The sequence below is a fragment of the Eleutherodactylus coqui genome, chromosome 3 (assembly GCF_035609145.1).
Source record: "Eleutherodactylus coqui strain aEleCoq1 chromosome 3, aEleCoq1.hap1, whole genome shotgun sequence".
In the NCBI taxonomy this organism is placed as follows: domain Eukaryota; kingdom Metazoa; phylum Chordata; class Amphibia; order Anura; family Eleutherodactylidae; genus Eleutherodactylus; species Eleutherodactylus coqui.
In genome coordinates this window covers 42,924,628-42,947,528 of record NC_089839.1, presented here as the reverse complement: position 1 = coordinate 42,947,528, position 22,901 = coordinate 42,924,628, and the positions used below count along the sequence as shown (strand labels likewise).

At 44.9% G+C, this 22,901-nt stretch overlaps 1 protein-coding gene across 2 annotated transcripts in view; it reads right to left on the bottom strand.

Annotated features, from left to right (window-relative positions):
• FBXO11 (F-box protein 11) overlaps positions 1-11,357 on the bottom strand; it is a 91,487-nt gene extending 80,130 nt beyond the window's left edge. For both annotated transcript variants that reach the window (XR_010791162.1, XM_066595526.1), the window contains exon 1: positions 11,003-11,357. Coding sequence is in view for 1 of the 2 variants with exons in the window: in XM_066595526.1 (XP_066451623.1) it covers positions 11,003-11,093 (91 nt within the window). In the remaining variant the exon portion in view is untranslated. The remainder of the gene's footprint in view (positions 1-11,002) is intronic.
• Between the last annotated feature and the right edge of the window lie 11,544 nt (positions 11,358-22,901).

Genomic DNA, 22,901 nt, shown 5'->3' with positions numbered 1-22,901 from the left:
ACAGATGAGGTTAAAGGAAATCAGGTGACTTGTGCAGGAAGTGAGAGGCTGCAGTGTCACATTCCCTGGCATCGCGGTGCTTAGGATGCGAGCGCAGATGCTAAAAAAAAAAAGCTGTGACAACTCTACAATCCTTTCAAACAGTTGATCTTTGAGGATGTTGGCAGTCAGACTCCCACTGATCAGCTAATAATGACTATCCTAGTTGTTAAGCCATCATTATATGCGCCCTGGAAAACCGCTTTAGAGGAATTATGAATTTATAGAGGGAAGCCCCCTGTGCTGCAACGCATCTATTTGGAGGATCTCCCCTTGAGGAGGACCCAACACTTTCATTCATTACAATAACTTGCGATATTGCTATAAAATGTGATTGTTTTAAACAGTTACGCTACATTTTGTCTGAGGTGGCATTACGGAAAAATTAAGGCTGCCTGTCCACGGGCGTTGCGGTATCCTGCGGCGGATCATCGCCACAGGAGCCGCCGCCCAGGAGCCAGATCTCCGCTGTCAGCCTGACAGATGGGCTGACCGTGGAGAATCGCAGCATGCTGCGATTTGCTGGCCGGGAGTAGAGAATCGCAATGATTTTCCGCTCGTGGACGGGGGGGGGGGGGGGGGATGAGCGCTCTCCATAGCAACGCGCGGGGAACACAATGAAAACCTGCCTTAAGGGGCTGTCCGGTTATAACATATATGGCTTTAAACTTTTAATAAAACAATTTGTTACTTGCCCTCCTCGGCCCCGGTGATCCATCGCTGCAGCCCCGCGACTCATCTGGTCTCTGTTGACAGCGGACATCAGTCACCTGCCAATCAGAGCCCACATCGTCAACCACCGTTCTCCCGATATCGGAGCTCACATACTGGGTGTCATGATGCCAGGAGTAACGGAAGGAGATGCTGCGGTCTCAGATTGGCAAGACGATTTCTGCTGTCAACAAAGACCAGGAAAATTGTGAGGCTTCAGCGCTGGATCATCAGGGCTGAGGAGAATATGCACTATTTTAATTGTTTTAAGTGATCTGGCTCTAAATTTAAAGTGACTTTCTGACCACACAACCTCTTTAAAAACTTGCTACTGGGCTCATGTATGGATTGCAGATCATTTCTGAAAAAGCCAGAAGTAGGACACCCTTTGATCATGATAGGGAAGTTTGTTGTTTTTCTTTTTTTGTTTTTTTTTTAAGGCAAGTTCAAATCAGACAACCTCTTTAAAATATTTGCTCTGCATTCCAATTACTACCTGCAATGCAAAAAAAGACTAAAGAACAAAAAAATCCTTTTCCTACAAAGCCAGAGAATATTCGCTTCTTCCTAACCCCCAACCGCAGACGGAAGACTTATTCTGCTGTGGATTTCCCCCAAGAAAGTTCCACAACGAGAACCGCATTAGTTATGTGCGGATTGTGCTGTGGATTTTCCCTTACAGAGTGTGGAAACTTAAAAATGAACCTGCTACATGTGGAAAGGGTTCTGAAACCCCTTGCTCTGTATATATTGTTGTGGATTTAGGACGCGGATGCCCAACTCTGAACGTAGCGGCACATACAAGGGTCATTCACTGTAAATATAATGGTTCAGTGTAAACATGGGCAAATATTGAACAAGCAGCGATAATTGTGTCACCGGTCATTCATTTCATACAGATCTAAAAATTAGACGTTTTCAAGTCAATACGTATAAAAAAAAAGCAATCTTTCAGTCATTCCCTATAATAGAAAAAGCAACGATCGAGTGAAGCAAAAAAAAATAAAATAAAATTTTTTTTAAATGTAAACTATTGTCTGCGTATGTAAACTGACTGCATTTTAAAGCCAACGACTGTCATTGCTCGCTCATTCCAATGATTTCTCGCTCGGTATAGAAGGACTCCATTCTACAAATTGTTTATTCGCTTACTACGGTTTGCGCTGTCCAATTGTGTGAAGTGCTGTGGATTATTATGGCGCTCTATGAAGCCTTATTACTATTAAGGCTGGTTTAGACAACGATTATCGCTCAAAAAATATTTTCAGAGATTTTTCAGCAATAATCGTTGTGTTTTTTTTACAGCGCAAGGTGATCGCTCAAACGTTGCGCGATCACCTTGCGCTCCGAGCGGAGGATGCAGCTGTTCTGCATCCAGCTGTTCCCCACTCGGAGTGCCCGGCTGTAATACAGCTGAGCGCACAGAGCGGGGTATGGAGAACACAGCTGGACCGCTCTGTTCTTCATACCCAGCCTGTGATCAGGGAGCAGGATACAGCTGAAACAATAGTATCAGCTGTATCCCGCTGTGAATTCCTGATAACTGATCGCAGCACTGGCTTAACGAAAACTGCACGAGGTCAGTGCAGTTAGACAACGATTATCGCTCAAAAGATGGCTTTTGAGCGAATTTTGAGCGAAAATCATTGTGTCTAAACGGGCCTTTACTGCTCTGATCTCTCGCAAACACATAGAATAGGTTAGCTTGGAATTTAGATCGCAAGCCCCAATGAAGACGGATGGAAGCGATGACAATCTGTTTATGCGTGCTATACAAGAGGAAAACAAATACCAAACACTGTTCACTCACGTCTACTGAAGCAGCCAGAGAGATTATTCAACTTTATTTACTTAGCGCTCCTTTAAAATCCCATTACAACACATGTTCTCCAGCCGTTGCAATACATGACGTACTAATGGGATACCATGGTTAGTTTTATCAAGTGTTTACAAACGCGGAGACGACACACTTGCTCTTTCAGCTGCGGCCGGTATGTCTGTAAAGGCCCTATTACAGCGAATAATTATCGACCAAAGAATCATTGAAATTAGCAAAAAGGAGCAATTTTCAGTTTAAATGCAGCCAACGATCAGGCATAAATATCATCGCTGGCTCATTCACTAATCGTTCGGTTTCAATACCGATTAATCACTCATTCCTCTATACAGCGAATGCGAACGACTAAACGATTTCTCGTTTGAATGAGCCAACGATGTATCTGCCTGTATAAACAGGCTTCATTTGCGAACTCTGATATTCTCTCGTTAGATGTAAACCGCCTCTTTGGCCGCTTTCACATCTGCGTTAGGACTCCGTTCAGGGTTTTTGTCTTTCTGCTTTGTTTTTCGTGGAGAGAAACTGAAACCAAAAAAAAGAAAGTGAAACTTTTTTCTCCTCATGGATTGCAATAGGGTTTCAAAAAACGGAAAGCAAATCGAAAGGCTTCCATTCCAGATTACTTTTTTTTTTTTAATGGAAAAATAATGCTGCAGGCTGCGCTATTCTCCCCTCGAATAAAAACGGATGCCTAATGGAACACAAACAAACTGAAGACTTTCCATTTGCTTTCTGAATATTTTTTATTTCTTTCAACCAATCAGTGAGAAATAAGAACATTCGCGAATTGCATCATTTTACATATTGTTCACGGAGGATCATTCGCATGGAAAAAAAAGCTCCAACTTGAGCAAATGTCAATAAAAATAGTAAGGCCTCCTTCCCACGAGCGTGACGGGGTCCGCCGCGTAAAATTACGCAGTGAAGCCCGTCACGGCGCCCCCCAGAGCCCCTATACTTACCTGCGGGAGATAGCGTGAAATCGCTTCCCCGCCCACCACCGCCGCGTCACCGCCCACCACCGCCGCGTCACCGGCCGTGTCACGTGCACGGCCGGCCGTGTCACGTGACGCGGCCGGCCGCGTCATTTGGCGTCATATGACGCGCGGCGGTGGGCGGGAAAGCGTTTTTTCACGCTATCTCCCGCTGGTTACAGCGGGAGATAGCGTGAACGGACGGCTTCCATTGACTGCAATGGAAGCCATCAGTGCGTACAGCCCGTCCTCACCCGCAGAAAATAGAGCATGCTGCGGGTGAGGACGGGAGAAATCGCGGTGCGTAATTCCGCGCTGGAATTACGCATCGTGAGCATTGTGCTATTAGGTTCAATAGAACCTAATAGCTGCGGGCAACGCAGCGGATTTTCGCCGCGAATTACGCGGCGGAAATCCGTTCGTGGGAAGGAGGCCTAACTCTTAGGGTCCATTTGCACGGGATGAATGTCGGGCAAACGATGCCCGACATTAGTCCCTGTGTGTCCCCACTCCCGTGCTCCTCCATGGCAGCTAGAAGCGCTGGCTCACTCAGAGCGGCATCGTCCATTGTTTATGCTGTATAAATGATGGAGGATGAGCAGATCGATGATCGTTCAGTGTAAATAGCGGCCGTTCAGTACTGAATAGCTGCTATGTTAAGGTAATGGAGAGGGGCGGGGGAGAGTGAGGAGAGAAATCTCCTCCAGCCACCCCGCTGAGAGGTAACGATACCAGCTCCTAAAAGGGCCTTTACAGTATCCTCCTTCCATCTACTTTTTATTTCTTTACTTAGTTTCTACATTCTTTTTTGGAAACTCTTGTCCTCTCTATCATGAGGTCGTTTTAGAAGACTCTTAGCTCATAATGCCCCTGGAGGTCTACATAAGGGAGGTTTGGGGAGAGGGTAAGTCAAGTGAATACGTCTATTACAAGAGATGGACCAGGGGTTGTTTTGCCTTATGGTCGGGATTCCCTGTCCCTAGCTTGCCCAGCGGTCCCCTCAGTTTCTCCATTAGGTACCATTCTGTATACCGTATATACCGGCGTATAAGACGACTTTTGAACCCCGAAAAATCTGCTCTGAAGTCGGGGGTCGTCTTATACGCCGGTAATACCAAAAAAAAAAGTGTAAAAAAAAAAAATCATTACTCACCTCCCCCGGCGTTCTGTCGCGCTCCGGCAGGATGTTGCTCGCTCCTCGTCCCCGGCGCAGCATTGCTTTCTGAATGCGGGGCTTGAAATACCCGCCTCCAGAAAGCTAATACACACGCCGTCAGCCAGTTACAGCCATTCAATGACAGCATTGAATGGCTGTGATTGGCTGAAGGCGCACGTGGCTTCAGCCAATCACACCCATTCAATGATGTCATTGAATAGTGTGATTGGCTGAAGCCACGTGCGCCTTCAGCCAATCACAGCCATTCAATGCTGTCATTGAATGGCTGTAACTGGCTAACGGCGTGCGTATTAGCTTTCTGGAGGCGGGGATTTCAAGCCCCGCATTCAGAAAGCAATGCTGCGCCGGGGACGAGGAGCGAGCGACATCCTGCCGAAGCGCGACAGAACGCCGGGGGAGGTGAGTAATGATTTTTTTTCTCCACTGTATTACCGGCGTATAAGGTGAAAGTTGGGGGGTCGTCTTATACGCCCCGTCGCCTTATATGCCGGTATATACGGTAACTAAAAGGTGTTACTATAGCGGATATTTCCGCCTCTGAGAAGTGGAAAGTGAGAAATCCTTTCAATTTTCGAAAGTGTTTTTTTTTAACCCCTTCCCTTTTGCCTCTCTACTTCTATTCTTTCCAAGGTCATTATGTGAGTGAGTTGGGCCCCCACTTCTGCCACCTCGGGGAGCGACTGTGAGAGCCAGAGTTTTAGGATTGCACGTTTGGGTGCAATAAATGGGTGGAAGGGGGGGGGGGGCACTTTTTTTTCTGTTTTATTTCCGTTTCTCTCCTAACAAAAATGGATCAGGGTGTAGACCCTGGACTGAGTCCCAATGCAGGTGTGATAGCAGCCTCAAAAGGTCGATACAGCGTACACTCTCTCAATACTGGTGTCCTATATAAAATAACAGTAGCACACGTGAATAGGAAGGCATGGATGAGCTATACAATGGGATGGTGCACGGACCCCAGGAGGCACTAAAACCTGGGTTTCAATTTTGTGTTGTAGCCCCTGGTTAAACCTAATTGCAAAGTTGGAGCAGCATGTGAGGCAGAAATCTGCTTTGTGTCTCATACGTCCCATGGGACAGCAGCTAGGACTGAAGTAAGGAAAACGTACTAAAAGTGGCCTCCTGCTTCAGTACGTTCATGGAGCCGTTGTTAGACCCGTGTTCATTCCAGGGACTCAACACTAATCGGTACCTGAATTTCCTGCAGACGATGGTGGATGACTTCCTGGATGATCAGCCCCTATCGTAGCAGGAGGAGGCCACTTAAAATACGCTTTCCTTACTTAAGTCATACCAACGATCCCATGAGACTTAGAAAGGGGATTTCTGCTTCTCACATTCTAATTTTTAACTTTGCAATTGGGTTTTATTCTTTCTCTCATATGGGGCCACAATACAAAACTAAAATGCACGTTCCGGGGCCTCCAGGAGCCCGTGCGCACATCCATGTCTTTCTATACAAATGCGCTATTCTTATTTCATAATAGGTCACCAGTACTGCGGTATAGCGCCGGCTCAGTCTCTCGGACTACACCCTATATGTGAAATAGATATAAAAAGCGTGTGCGCGTTTTTATGTGCGCTAAAATTATTGGCACTGGAAACATAATTTATGTTATTTTTAGAGGAAAAGATGGCGTTACGAAAAATTTAAAATCCTCTTTTGAAAAATGAAACCGTGCATAAAATACATTTATGTCCTTAAAAAAAAAAAAAATGTAAACCGGTTTAACATCAAAGTCGCGTTATGCCTTTAAGAAAATTCGGCCTTGTACCGTCTACAGCACAAAGGGATCCCATCCTTCCTACAAACAATGCAGTACCCATAATGTGCCATTTAACTGGGGGCCATTGTTCCCCTGACACTACCTGCATCGTCCTCAGCACAAGGCTCAGCCTGCGGTGGGATTTCTCTAGTCATTAGTATATGCTAATGAGCGACATGACGCTTGTTGTGATGGTCGCATCTGAGCAGAAGTTACCCTGTGATATTCGAGAGATTACCAGAAAACCGCTCTGACAGAGGCACGGTGCCAAAATCATTATCAAAAATTATGAGGCGAATACAAAAGAGCTAAATACTAAATTTTGGCTAACGCTTACTACACAAACAAAGACTTGGCACCAGTAGGGCAAAAGTCCTGATATGACCTTACAGAAGCGTCTACCTACATATAAAACAAAAGTGTCGATATAAAGAAAGACAAAAAAAAAAACGGTAATCCCAAAAATAAAAATATCAAGCACAGCCAATCGTATCAGAATCATCCCCAAAAACTGGAAGACCTTGAAGGACGTCCAACAGATCTCTAAACAAGTAGAAGCAATTTGCATTGGTTTGATCACCACAGGCGGGCCAATCGGTACAAGATCCAATAACCAGTGGCTGCTGGTCCGCCATTGTGTCAGAGCTATGAATGCTCCATAGATCAACTATAAAGCCAGCGTCACACGGGGCAGATTTGTCATAAATTTTCTACACACAAAATGCAAAGCCTTTTCAGTAGCTGCAATGAAAATTAGTCAAAACATCCTCCAGACTGCAGGGAGACAATCTGCACTAAAGGCCCTTTTACACGCAACAATTCGTGTTCAAAAAAATTGTTCATATTAGCAATAACTAATAATTCAATGGAAACGCAGCTAATGATTGACAGGTAAATCGTTCGCTTTTCTGTCATTTTAAGCAGGCATAAATACCATCGTTGGCTCGATCACTAATCATTCGGTTTAAATAGCGCTTGTTTAATCATTCACTTATACAGCGAATGTGAAGGATTTCCTGCTTGAATGAGCCAAAGATGTATTTGCCCATTAAACCAAAAATCGGCAGGTCTAAAGGGGCTCCTAGGCTGGGTTCACACGGGACGGATTTGCCGCGGAAATTCTGTGTGCAATTTCTGTGCGGCAAATCTGCCCGCGGCTCCTAATCCCAGGATTAGCCAGCCATGTGGACAAGATTTTGCAAAAATCTCGTCCACACGGGCCGGCCAATGCGTCGCAGCAAGTCAGATGGATGCAGTGCGGAATTGACAGCCGCAGCATGTCAATTTTTTTTTTTTTTCCATTGTGGCCTCACTTCTCTCTATGGGGAGAAAAAAAAACGCAAAAGAATGCCGGCAGGCGAACCGCTCTAAAAGCTGCGGCAAAACGTTGCGGGTTTTGAAGCTGCAGGTCTCCGGCAGAAATCTCACGGCTTTTCGGTGTGGCCAAGCCACGAGATTTCTGTCCCATGGGAACCCAGCCCTAGTGAGGAAATGGACATGCAGTTGGCAAATATCAATTTTAGCTGCAGATTCCATCTCTTCAAATGCAGGGGTGATAATCACACCAAAATCTGTGTCACAAATCACTATTTAGTATACATTTTAATGCCAATTTGTGCTGCAAGAGCATTCTGCAGCAGATCGGTTTCATGCTGACATACCCATTTAGGGCGCCTTCACATGGAGTTGATTCGCTTAGGATTTTGTTGCAGATATGTAGCAGATTTCACCCTTTCGATTCAAAGGGGTGAAATCTGTGGCAGATCTGCAACAAATCATCTGCCTGTGTACACACCCTAAGGATCTGTCCACACGGCAAGGATTTACTGCGGAGCATCTGCAGCATAAAATAGGCCTTAAAACACAAATTTTGGCGCAAATTTTGATGTGGAATTTACCTGTTATTTGAAGAGATTGATTCTGCAAGGTAAACCCACCGCTATAATTGTCCTGCTGCGGGTTTTTGCCGCAGAGTGGATTCGATTTTTATTATCTTATTCACTTTACTGCTACTGTAAATGGCGCACATTTTCCAGGCGAAAATCTGCGGCAAATCAGGCCCATGTGCATATACCCCAAGGGTGTAAGCATATTTATGCGCGCATTTGCACAATGGTCTTGTGTTTTACGGTATTTTTTGCGAAATGCACAACCAAAAACCGCATACGTGACCGAACCCATTGAAATCTATCGGTTCTATTTGCTGGTGGGGTTGTATGCGTAATACGCAGTGCAGTGTATTCGTGAGCATGACCCTGAACAGCGCGTTAACAATGTAGCAGATTTGCTGTGAATTTTTCGCAGCTGGAAAAAGAAAAAGAAAAAAACTGCAAGTACGCGCCATTTTTTGCATATTTTGGTACGGCTCAGCGGATTCTACCCCTTCAATTTAAATTGTGAACAACAAACCTGCAACCAAAACCACTGCTAACCGTGCCAATTTTGCCGCAGAATTTGATGCGCATATGTGACAGATTTATTTCAACCGTGGAAAATCCGCTGCAGATCAGCTACGTGTGAACGCCCCCCCTAAGCCGGCTTCGCACGGGCGTATTCGCACACGCAAAACGCACTGAATGGAACAAGTTCATTGCAATAGATTCGTTCCTATAAGCATATTTTCCTGCGCATTTGTGCACCTAAAGGCCTCGCACAGGTCAATACGGATGGGCAAATATACGCGCAATATGCTAGGAGATGCATAAAACACTGCAGAATTGCGCAGAAAAAAAAAAAAAGCTAATTAGTCTGAGTTCAAGAAGTTATTTCAATGACTTGGAGTATCGATGCCTTTTTTGTCACGGGCAAGAAGTGCAGTAAAATACGCCAAAGGCCTGCAAAAAGGCAGCGTTCGTTCGGCAAAAACATGACGTTCGTGCGCGCGAATACGCATACGCTTGTGTGAAGCCGGCCTAGGGCTGCATTTACACGAGTAATTTGTGCATAAACCCTCACATGTGAATAGATCCCATTAGGCACAGGATTGGCGCATGAATAAAACCATTATTTTTAATGGGTTAATTACGTGCGCGACTTTCCGCCCGCACCCAAACATCGCAGAACGCCCCATCTTCGGGAGATGCCAGGATTGCCAATTAATTCCTACGGAAGACAAAAAGAAACAAAAACTCCTCCTCGCTCTCCTATGCAAATGCGACGGTCATGCGAGTACGACGCGTTTTTCCTTCATTTTTAACTATTGGAAATCACGGACAGATACAAACACGATTTTAACGCTAAAATGCGGGTTTCTGATTGTAACATCCGTCCACTTCTCTCAGACCGGTATTACACTCGGCCGTCTAAACACAGCGCAAAGCCGGCTTAACACGTGCGTAAGCGCAATTGCGCACCCCTATGAGCGAGACATTTTTCCGTGCGCCTCAGCGTATTTTACAGTATTTTTTTCCGCAAGTTCCTTCTGCCCGCGGCAAGCGCGCCGGTGGAAACGGCTACTTCGTTTCAGGCGCGTCCTTTTTCCAGCAGAATTCCGCAGCGTTTCCCGCATCACCTTACGCATTTCCCATCGTCTTCTACGCGCAGCTTTGGTGCGCCAATAAAAAGCAGAAACATACAGCATACCCGCTGGTGAGCGAACCCATCCAAATCTAAAACTGGTTCTAATCAACGTGACGCCATACAGCCGCCTTCGCACCGGCGGGGAAAAAAAACCGCTTCCGAAATTCCACGTGAAGGAAATTTCCGAAATCCCTTCTGTACCGTTCACAAATTTTCTGCGCCGACTCCTTAGTGCGTAAAAAAACAAAAAAAAAACCTGCGGATTCTAAAATCTGACGCTACTGCGACTCGTCTTGAAATACAAAGGGTTAATCTGCGCCACCGCTTCGCAATAAAAATAGAAAAAAAGCATCCAGATGCAAATTTGCCCGTCGCGTATTTCCTCTGTAGAAAGCGGCAGGCGATTCCGCCCGGTGCGAAGCAACCCTAAATAATACACCGCGGGGAGAAAAAAAACAAAAAAAAAACATAAAAATCGCACAACACGAATTATACCAAAGTCGTCATTTTTTTATTCTTTTTATTTTTTTTAATCGCAGCGCTATGTTTCCGTTTCCCCAACGATTTAATCCTGAAGACAATCGCATTCGCCATCGACGGCGAAAAATTTTTAATTTTTTTTTTTTAAAAACCCGGTTGGTTGGCGAACGGCGATGGGTTGCGCGGCGGTTGGCGTAGGATGCTGTGATGTCACTGGTAGTAAGGCTAGCAGTGAGGGGGTCATTGTGTAGTGATAGGGGGGGAGGGGGCTGCTCTTTGTACATGGGGCTCCGCGCTGTGGCCGCCGCTGGGGACATTGGACGCCGCTGCGGTGACTGGGCCGCGGTCTGGACTAGACAAAGCGCGGCCTGAGGCCCAGGACAAGCCGCGCACTTTCCTGGCAGCGCCCCCCGAGGCGGCTGAGGGAGTAGGCCCGTAGCTCCCCGTGCGGCCTGTAGTCCCCTCCTCCCCCTCCCCCCGCCGCCCCCGGCTCTCTTACCCCGCTCCCCGGCGTTGTTTCTCTCCGGCTGCACCGGGCGCGGCCTCGACACTCGCCTGGGTCTCCTGTTCGCTGCTCTGACCGAGTTCATTTGCCGACTGTCGGGGGGTAGGAGGGCCGGGCTCCTGGCTGCTCCTCGCAGAGCTGGGCTCGCCCCTGGTTCGGTGAGTGCGCGACTCGCGGTTACCTCACAGACCGCCGCCGCTGCCGCTCGTCCTCCTCCCGGTGACTGGAGCTCTCACAGGAGCCCCGACAAGATCCCCTCCCGTATGCCCCGTCTGTCCGCGGCAGGAGGAGCCATTGACACCGCCAGAGACACAGTCACACAGCTGAGGGGGTGAGGGAGGAGGGCAGACGCGCAGTCACAAGCTGGCCCCCGCCTCAGCCAATCACAGGCGGCGACGCAGCGCGCTGACTGCCAACGGACCAATGGCGTCATCCGATACAGAGCTCGACCTCCTCAGCGGCCAATCAGCGGCGGCGGCTCTCTCTTCCCTCACACACTGAAGGAAGATGGTGGTTGGGGTGGAGTTGGCCGGGGCTGCGCTCGTTCACACTGAAGGGAAGATGTCTTTACAGTCACTTCCTAATACACCGCAGCCTGCTCGTCGTGTAGATAGGCGGCTGTGGCGGAGAGGGGGGGCCTGAACATGCCCCCCACCCTCCTCTAACAGTCATGGCTGGCAGGGTGAAGGTCTTTCTGGTGACGCAGTGCCCGAGGACGTGACTCTTCCTCAGTCCTGAGCGTTGACGGCTGTCACAGCCGGGAGGGAGGCACACCAACTGTCACTTTTTGGGGGGTTAGAGGGGTTCTAGTTGGGGGGCTCCTGGAATTCAGTACTGCTCAGTTCTTGTCTTCGTGCCCGTAAACTGCGACTTGTAAAACCGCGATTTTTTTTTTTACGCACGAAGAGGTAGCGTTTTGCAAACGCATCGCGGCATCTGCAATTTACGTGAACGGAAAACGTAGGTTGTTCCAATAGTAAAAAAAAATCACCTTTGTAGGAAACGCGTGGTCACATGTGCGCGCAAATTTTTTTGCTCCCATTAAGAATAATAAGCGATTCTCGAACACAACTGCCGCCACTGTGACAGCCGGGCCGGGGGATTCCTTCAGCCCCGCAGGGGTTCTTTTCACATGAATGGCCAGCGCGATATGGGGGCGGGATTCGCGGCCTGATATCGCGCTCGCCCGTGTGAAGTAAGCCTTAGGAATTGTTGCACTACCCCTTTAATGACCGAGCACTGTAAATTTACGGCGCTTGGTGATAGTAAAAAAAAAATACGGCACAAGAGTAAAGCTCTGGCAATCACACAGGTTAAGTCCTGGGCTGTTTGTCACAGCTGAGGACCCGGAGGAGAAGGTAGAAGCGTTTTTTTTTTTTTTAACAGCTTCTGCCTTCTCCTTTAGGGCGCCATAAAATTGCGCGATGCGAGAGTGAGTTGAAACAGAGATTTATGAAGCCCATGATTTTCAACAGTTTCATTCCCATTTGCGATGTTTTCACTTATGCGATGTGGAGTGGAAAAAAAATGGTGGCATGTCCTATCTTTCTGCGATTTGCAATTTTTTTTTATTTTTAATTAATAATTTATTTTTTTATATACACTACCGTTCAAAAGTTTGGGGTCACCCAAACAATTTTGTGTTTTCCATGAAAAGTCACACTTATTCACCACCATGCGTTGTGAAATGAATAGAAAATAGAGTCAAGACATTGACAAGGTTAGAAATAATGATTTGTATTTGAAATAACATTGTTTTTACATCAAACTTTGCTTTCGTCAAAGAATCCTCCTTTTGCAGCAATTACAGCATTGCACACCTTTGACATTCTAGCTGTTAATTTGTTGAGGTAAGCTTGTGAAATTGCACCCCACGCTTCTAGAAGCATCTCCCACAAGTTGGATTGGTTGGATGGGCACTTCTGGCGTACCATACGGTCAAGCTGCTCCCACAACAGCTCAATGGGGTTCAGATCTGGTGACTGCGCTGGCCACTCCATTACCGATAGAATACCAGCTGCCTGCTTCTGCTGTAAATAGTTCTTGCACAATTTGGAGGTGTGTTTAGGGTCATTGTCCTGTTGTAGGATGAAATTGGTTCCAATCAAGCGCTGTCCACTGGGTATGGCATGGCGTTGCAAAATGGAGTGATAGCCTTCCTTATTCAGAATCCCTTTTACCCTGTACAAATCTCCCACCTTACCAGCACCAAAGCAACCCCAGACCATCACATTACCTCCACCATGCTTAACAGATGGCGTCAGGCATTCTTCCAGCATCTTTTCATTTGTTCTGCGTCTCACAAACGTTCTTCTTTGTGATCCAAACACCTCAAACTTGGATTCATCCGTCCACAACACTTTTTTCCAGTCTTCCTCTGTCCAATGTCTGTGTTCTTTTGCCCATCTTAATCTTTTTCTTTTATTGGCCAGTCTCAGATATGGTTTTTTCTTTGCCACTCTGCCCTGAAGCCCAAAATCCCGCAGCCGCCTCTTCACTGTAGATGTTGACACTGGTGTTTTGCGGGTACTATTTAATGAAGATGCCAGTTGGGTACCTGTGAGGCGTCTGTTTCTCAAACTAGAGACTCTAATGTGCTTATCTCCCACTTCTTTTTCTACTCTGGTTAGAGCCTGTTTGTGCTGTCCTCTGAAGGGAGTAGTACACACCGTTGTAGGAAATCTTCAATTTCTTAGCAATTTCTCGCATGGAATAGCCTTCATTTCTAAGAACAAGAATAGACTGTCGAGTTTCAGATGAAAGTTCTCTTTTTCTGGCCATTTTGAGCGTTTAATTGACCCCACAAATGTGATGCTCCAGAAACTCAATCTGCTCACAGGAAGGTCAGTTTTGTAGCTTCTGTAACGAGCTAGACTGTTTTCAGATGTGTGAACATGATTGCACAAGGGTTTTCTAATCATCAATTAGCCTTCTGAGCCAATGAGCAAACACATTGTACCATTAGAACACTGGAGTGATAGTTGCTGGAAATGGGCCTCTATTCACCTTTGTAGATTTTGCACAAAAAACCAGGCATTTGCAGCTAGAATAGTCATTTACCACATTAGCAATGTATAGAGTGCATTTGTTTAAAGTTAGGACTAGTTTAAAGTTATCTTCATTGAAAAGTACAGTGCTTTTCCTTCAAAAATAAGGACATTTCAATGTGACCCCAAACTTTTGAACGGTAGTGTATATATTTTTTTAAATCTCCCATGTTTCTTTATGGAGCCTCCTTTTTATCGCATCGCAAAGCAGGAAATCGCGACGCGTTTTCAACATTAGAAAGTCCTATTGACTTTCGCACAAGAAAATCGCCAGCGGTGGCAATGTTTTTGCGAGAAAAAGGAGCGCCGAAGCTCAAAAATCGCAGGAAAAAAGACACAATTTTCTTGCGGCAAAATCGCGATCACCGGAGTGAAGGAGCCCTAACAGACTACACAGCGCTCAGTCAGTACTATATAGTGAACGGAGAATATGGAACTGTTACTTCCGCTATTCGAAGCGGCGACCCCGAGCTGCAGGGTCCTAGCAGACCCATATCAGCTCTGTTAGTGACTACTATCACTGCAGGGGGGTGTTTTCTCCTGTAACTCGATGCTGCTCCTATGGATGCCCCACTTACAGTGGTAAAGTGTGAATGACCCCCAGAGGTCTTATATGACGTCTTGGGGGACATAGATGGTAAAAAAATAGTTAAAAGACTAAGTTAAAGTAATTACAGAATAAAAAATATATAAAAAAGAAAATGACCCAGCGCCGACCCAAACCGTTGCCATATGTGCCCTGAAATCCAAGACCCTACAAATTATATCATAATGAGGACCCCATTCCTGTACTTTATCTTAGCATGTATATACTAATTTAAAAAAAAGGTGTTTTTTTTTTTTTTAGCTTTTTACCCCTAATAAAACTAAAAAACAGACAAAAAACTAAGTGAAAAAAGATATTAAAAAACTTGCCCAAATATGTCACGGGCAAAAAAAAATGCAGCGAAAATAATTTTCATAGCTGGAGAAAAAAAATAGAGCCAATACAAAATTACACTACAGGGATAAAATCCTTAAAAAGTGTTTTTAAGACCAAAATACCCTGGCCCTTAGGGCTTATTCAGGCGGGTGTATATTGGTCGGGTTTTCACGTCCAGCCGATATACACTGTCCCTCTCTGCAAGGGGAGGAGGCGGGCCTAGCCGAGAGCTAGTGCACTGAGCTCCCACCCTCCCCCTTCCGGCCCTCGCCACTGCTTGCAATGGGAGGGATGGGGGCAAAGCTAAGTCCCCTCCATCCCACCCTCTCCCATTGCAAACAGTGGAGAGGGGGCGGGAGCTCAGTGCACTGCACCCGGCCAGGCCCGCCTCCTCCCCTTGCAGAGAGGGACAGCGTATATCAGCTGGAAGTGAAAACCTGACCGATATACGCCTGTCTAAATAAGCGCTTAAGGGGTAATTGACAGAGTTCCTGCAAAATTAAGAGGGACTGTCCAAGGGAGGGGATCAGGGCTTTTTTTGAGAGCCTACTTTTATTCCCTTTTGTTTCTGTTCCTGCTTGTATTGTAGTGTATTCCCTTTCTTTTGATACTATCCTTTCTATATTACCTTTTTATGAGCATTGCTACTTTTTGTAACAAAGCTCGAACCTCTATTAAGTCCAGTCCATGCCGCTCTATATAAAAACCTGATGAGAGTTGACTGCTGGAGTGCAGTGAGTGAATGTGCCCAGTACATTCCCATAGTTTGGATGGATGACCTGAACTACAGTAAAACAGTTGGTGGTGGCGGCAGGAATATTTGGAGCACATACGGTTCATGTTAGTGTTGCACATTTAGAATGAATGCGGGAATGAAAATAAAACAACTCCTAAGGTCAAACAGAAATCATGTGCCGTGACGCCTGGAATCGTGACACCCTCACCCATTCAACAGTTGGCCGGTCCTATCAAAATCAATGGGTTCAATCAACTTTTACGTAATGTGTATGGGGGGCCATTACTACAAAGCAGCTATCTAGAGTAAGTAGATGCTGCTGCATTGTGGTGGGCTCAAGAGGATGTATCTGAGAAAGCTTCTATACAAATGGTGTTTAAGCATCATGGTTGGCATATATGTCGGGGAAAGCTTGCAATGTATACGTAATACGTTTCCTCAGAGCTTCATTCACCCAATGGGGGCCAAAAGAGTGTCCTTTTGGCTTCAGTCTGGCCCGAATGCGTGAATATACCTTTTTTTCTGACTTCATAGAAACTCAGTAGACTACGCTGTCCTATATAGAGCGCCACTGCAAAAATAAAAAATACTGTGCAGTATACTTCCTTTTCACCTTCTACGACCCTATAGGCAACACATACCTGCAGTACTGGCTACATTAACCGCATAAGTGCATTTTTGCAATAATTTTTCTTAAAATTTAGACAGAAGTGAATTATGCAAAGTGCTGTATACAAGCAACACCAAAGAACAGCTTTTAATACATTGTGTATTCCTCCTTGGCTTTCAATATTGCTTTCATCCTGCCTGGCATTACTTTACTTTGGGAGTAAAGTGGAACTAGTCTTTCAAATAGTCTAACTTAGTTGGTTACAGGGCCTTCTACATTCATTTTGTGTTTAACCCCTTAGTGACGAAGCCTGTTTGCGCCTTAGTGACAGAGCCAAATTTTGAAAAACTGACATGTCACTTAACATAGCATAACTCTGTAAAGGTTTTGCATATCCAAGTGATTCTGACATTGTTTTTTCGCCACATGTTGTACTTCATATATGTGGAAAAAAATAGACTGATAGTATTTATGAATATTTATTAAAAGTGCCAATATTGGGAAAATTTGGAAAAAATTGTCATTTTTTTCACATTTTCAACTGTAATTACGCAAATATGTGCAAACATACTGTAAAAAGTTTTGCTAAGATATAGATTTCCATCAGTTTACTTTATTCTGGATGCACATTTGAAAAACTTTCGTGTTTTTTTAACCATTTAGGAGACATACAAATTTAGCATTACTTTTCAGCATTTTGAGGAACACTTTGTTTTCCTACACCAAGATTGGAAAGGCTCATGAGTGTCAGAATAATAGATACCCCCACAAATGACCCTTTTTTTAAAAACTACACCCCTTAATGTATTCACTGAGGGGGGTCATGAGTATTTTGACCCCACAGTTGTTTTTTTTCAAGAATTAATTCAATTTAGAGGAGAAAACGTAAAATTTCATATTTTTGTAATTATGTCATTTTAAAGACATATTTTTTTCCTATAGTTTACATGAAAATGAAGATTTACACCCCAAAATGTATACCCCTGTTTCTCCCGTGTTTAGAAATATACCCATTGTGGCCCTAATCTTATATCTGAGTCCACAACGGGGACCAAAATGAAAGGAGTAGTCGGTGTCTTTCAGAACAGAAATTTTGCTTGAAGTCCTTTTAGGCCCCATAGCACACATATAGAGTTCTTGAGCGCCCAAAACCATAGAAAACCCCCACAAATGACCCCATTTTGAAAACTAGACCCCTTAAATTTATCTAGGGGTGTACTGTATATTTTAATCCCACAATTTTTGAATGAAATCAAGCAAAGCTAAAGGAAAAAATTGTGATTTTCGTTTTTTTGGCAATTCTGTCATTTTAAAAACAGCTTTTTTTGTACAGCACACATATGAATGAAGACTTGCACCCCAAAATGGATACCCCTGTTTGTGCTGTTTTCAGAAACATACCCATTGTGGCCCTAATCTTATGTCTGGATGCACAACGGGGCCCAAAATGAAAGGAGTAATCGGTGGTTTTCAGAACATAGATTTTGCTTGAAGTCCTTTTAGGTCCCATTGCCCACCTGTAGAGTTCTTGAGCGGCCAAAACCATAGAAAACCCCCACAAATGACCCCATTTTGAAAACTAGACTCCTTAACGAATTTATCTAGGGGTGTACTGCGTATTTTGATCCCACAGTATTTGAATGAATTCAAGCAAAGCAAAAGGAAAAAATTGTGATTTTCGTTTTTTTGGCAATTCTGTCATTTTAAAAACAGCTTTTTTTCTACAGCACACATATGAATGAAGACTTGCACCCCAAAATGGATACCCCTGTTTGTCCTGTTTTCAAAAACACCCATTTTGGCCCAAATATTATGTCCGCATGCACAACGGGTCCCAAAATGAAAGGAGTAGTCGGTGGCTTTTAGAACATAAATTTAGCTTGAAGGCCTTTTATGCCCCATAGCCCACTTGTAGAGCTCTTGAGCGGCCAAAACTATAGAGAACTCCCACAAATGACCCCATTTTGAAAACTAGACCCCTTAACGAATTTATCTAGGGGTGTACTGTGTATTTTAACCCTACAATTTTTGAATAGATCTAAGCAAAGCAGTAGGAAAAAATTACGATTTTCATTTTTTGGGCAATTGCATCAATTTAAAAATAGTTTTTTTTGTACAGCACATGTATAAATGAAGACTTTCACACCAAAATGGATACCCCTGTTTGTCCCGTGTTCAGAAACATACCCATTGTGGCCCTAATAGACTTACAGGACCCATGGCTAGGCCTACAATGAAAGGCATACCCGTTGGATTTCAGGGTACAACTGAATAAATTCCAGGCCCCATTGCCCACTTATAGAGCCATTGAGCGGCCAAAACGATAAGTAACCCCCTCAAATGACCCCATTTTGAAAACTAGACCCCTTAACAAATTCATCTAGGGGTGTACTGCGTATTTTGACCCCACACTATTTGAATGAATCTAAGCAAAGCAGAAGGAAAAAATTACGATTTTCAATTTTTGGGCAATTTTTTAAATTTAAAAACAATTTTTTTGTACAGCATACATATGAATGAAAAAGTTCACCCCAAAACGGATACCCCCGTTTGTCCTGTGTTCAGAAACATACCCATTGTGGCCCTAATTTACTTACAGGGCCCATGGAAAGGCCTATAAAGGAGGGAACACCCGTTGGATTGCAGGGCACAACTGAATAAATTCCAGGCCCCATTGCTCACTTGTACGGAATAAAAATTGACTCCCTAAAAATCCCCCCCCCCCCCTTCCCCCTCCGCGCCCTTTTCGGCGTTCCCCAAATCTTAGATAAAAGTATAATGTGAACTGTGTGGTATTTCCGAAGACGGGTAATTACGGAGGCTGGTTGGAATGGGGCCATAAAACCGGGTATCCCCCCCCTCCTCTCATGCTTTTTGGGGGTCATTTCTTGACTTCAGTGGCGGGTATAGGTTGTAAAAAGTGGCGCTCTGTGAGTCTCCGTAAGCTTGCTGCGGTGCGGCGGTCTCACACAGAAGGCGCTCAACAAGCTGCTCCTGGAACTGCATGAAGGCGAACGTTCCCGGGGCTTCTTGTAAATTACGGATTACAGGTAGCGGTCTGAATAAGGCCGGGCTCACGCAGCCGTAGGTGGAATCTGCTTGCGGAGGCCCGCAGCGGATCCCAGGTGTGAGCCCGGCTGTGACCCTGCGTACGGCCGCCTAATGTACTGCGCATAAGTGCCTACTCACACAGGCGGTCATGCACAGTACACCTTTTTTTTGTTTGTATTTCCCGCACCGTCGCTTAGCGATTACGCGGGTACCCGCAGCCCGTACACAACGTAGTTGTGTATGGGCTGCGGGTATATCCGCGACCATGGAGCACAATGGGCTCTACGCTGCGGATATCCGCAGTAAAATAGAACCTGCTGCGTTCTCTTTTCTGCGAGTGGATTACACAATTTTAACCCACTAATGTGAACGGAATTGTGTAATCCAATGCGATTGATCTGCGTATTACCGCGGATCAGACGCATGCGGAATCCGTAATTCCTATCCGGTCATGTGAGACCGACCTATGTTAGATCGCTACTTCTTTTTTTTTCGTGACCAGGTACCCATGTCATTGCCTAGTGAAGATGTGGGAAAAACAAATATGTTTTTAAAAATCTGTACTGCGCATGACCGACAGTAAGCACCTATAGAAATGACAGGTACATAGGGTCGCCGGCCGGGGAGCAGGATTCGGCTAGGAGCTCCCATATGTGGAATCCGACTCGTGGATGTGCAGCTGGCCTAACGTGCTATAGTCATGTTCACATCAGCACTGGTTACCATTTTGTTGGGGTTCTGGTGTTTTTGATGACAAGAATAGTGCCACATCACAGTCTTTCTGCTGTCGAAAACTAGAACCCCATCAGAAGTCCATTGTAAGTCAACGGAATCCATCAGATTTGGTTGGGATCCATGATATGGCCCATTAAGAGCCTTAGGGCACATCTTTGGCACAAGGACAGGGTTTTCTGATACTAAATTGAAAACCTAATTACAGTTCATTTTACAATTTATTTATTTTTTATACAGATATTCCGTCTTGATGGTAATGAATACATTTCTACTGGGAAATATGTTTAATACATTATGAATAAATCATGAGCGTTTCTATGTCAGTAAATAAACAGCGCAAACCTTTTCAGGAACTCTGTACTACAGATCGGAAAGGACCACAAATGTAATCACTTCTCAGGCTTTCCTCCACTTTGCAGTAACCAGTGGCAGTCTCACGCTATACCCCCGCTCACGCCTCTAAAGCAAGCAGGAACTCATGCTTGGTCCACATTTTAACTTGCTTGAAACAGTCTTTATCACCTTAACTTCACCGTTTCTCGGGCTCTTTAGTATCTTCAAGAGCCGAGTCTATGTTGGGCAGAGAGACCAGCGGTACACAAGGCACAGTGAAACTGGTGGAAATCCCATTCAGCAAACCGCTTACTTAATTCCGGTTTGTCTCAGAGTCTGTATGCTTCAAAAGATTGTAACAAAAATGTGGCAGCATAAATGGTGAAATTACAATAAAGCTAAATTTTATTCTTCCATGTCCATAAAAAAAGTTAAGTATGGAAGAATAAAATTTAGCTCCATTGAAATTTCACCATTTATGCTGCCACATCTTTGTTACAATCTTTTGATTACTATTGGGGCCTTTTTGGTTCAGGCTCGTCTAGTGGGTCTGCATCTTATTCCACTTCACCTTTTGTTATACCAAGTGCTCAGCACCTTGCACCTTTTCTCAACAAGGCTCCTACTTGCCAATCAGACTAAACAAAACTGCAATTCCTTCATTGCGCCTTCCTATTTCTACCTCCGACACCCCTTCCTTAAAGGCACAGTTACAAAAAATGTACATACAATGGCATAACGCTCACTACCTGATTGTGTTCAGATGTAATAGGTGGTTCAATGAAAAATACATGCAATGATGAGGATTGAAAATGTGTATTTACGGCTATGTAAAAAACAAAATGTTTCAATAAAAATGAATAAGCATAAAATGGCATAACGCAATTTCAACTTGGAAAGGACAGTTATGCACCATTTAACACAGGGAAGCTAAATTCTTACATAGACCTCTTGGCCTGGTTCTGGCACAGGGTCATGTGGAATAGCTTTTCTCTCTGTGCCCATCTCATCACAAAGGAGACTGACTGTTCGGCTCATTTTATGGTTCATCTATTGGTTTTAAAGGAGATGTCCCGCGCCGAAACGGGTTTTTTTTTTTTTAACCCCCCCCCCCCGTTCGGCGCGAGACAACCCCGATGCAGGGGTTAAAAAAACCACCCGCACAGCGCTTACCTGAATCCCGGCGGTCCGGCGTCTTCATACTCACCTGCTGAAGATGGCCGCCGGGATCCTCTGTCTTCATGGACCGCAGGGCTTCTGTGCGGTCCATTGCCGATTCCAGCCTCCTGATTGGCTGGAATCGGCACGTGACGGGGCGGAGCTACACGGAGCTACACGGAGCCCCATAGAGAACAGGAGAAGACCCGGACTGCGCAAGCGCGGCTAATTTGGCCATCGGAGGGCGAAAATTAGTCGGCACCATGGAGACGAGGACGCTAGCAACGGAGCAGGTAAGTATAAAACTTTTTATAACTTCTGTATGGCTCATAATTAATGCACAATGTACATTACAAAGTGCATTAATATGGCCATACAGAAGTGTATAGACCCACTTGCTGCCTCGGGACATCTCCTTTAAGTAATTAGGAAAACCATCAGACTTGTATCTAAGGGTCAATGTAACTAAGGAACATGAACATCAGACTCCCATGAGGAAGAGTGAGTAGAGTCTACCCAGGCCAAAACCAAAATCCACGGTAATTCAGGGTTATTTTGAAATGTGATCCAAGGTTGCCAGAAATCGGGCATTTACTAGGGTTGCTACCAATTCGTCCATTCGCATGATGTAGTTTACCTAATGTGTCACCACCACAGATGGTGGACTGGCACTCGTCCAATGCGTAGAATCACTGCCGTAGCAGCAGCTGAAAGATGGCAGAGAAAGTCTTTTATAATCATAGATATGGCACCAGAAGTTGTAGTGATTAGTGATATTTATGGGGTTGCTGCGATGGAGCGACTTGAAGCTTTGTAGAATAGTGGGAAGACCATATACCAAAGAGGCTTAAATGGGGTGCCTCACCACATACACCCCAGCCTAAGGCCACAGTAACATCTTCAGGTATATCTAAGTAAGGATTTGAACACATCTACGTTGGAAGGCTGCATATTTCATCAAAAATACTGACAAAATAGCACTGCATACCGCTCTGCTTTGCCTGGTAGATTGACAAAAACTAGAAAGACCCAAGTAAAGTCAATGGGGTCCGTCAGGTGCTGTTGATGTACATCATGTGATGGATCCAACAATTCGGTCACTTTTGTTGTACTGCTTCTGACAAAGCAGAAGAATGGAATTGATTTGTACAGATATGAACAAAGCTTAAAAATGCTATGAAAAACTAAGTGTCCTTGTTTCAACTACGGGGAGGTAAGCATGTCCAATGTCATGGGGCCTCTCCAGGTTTACATCAATACTAGCTGTTAGAAGTAAGGGACAGTTCTTCAGAAGAAACCAA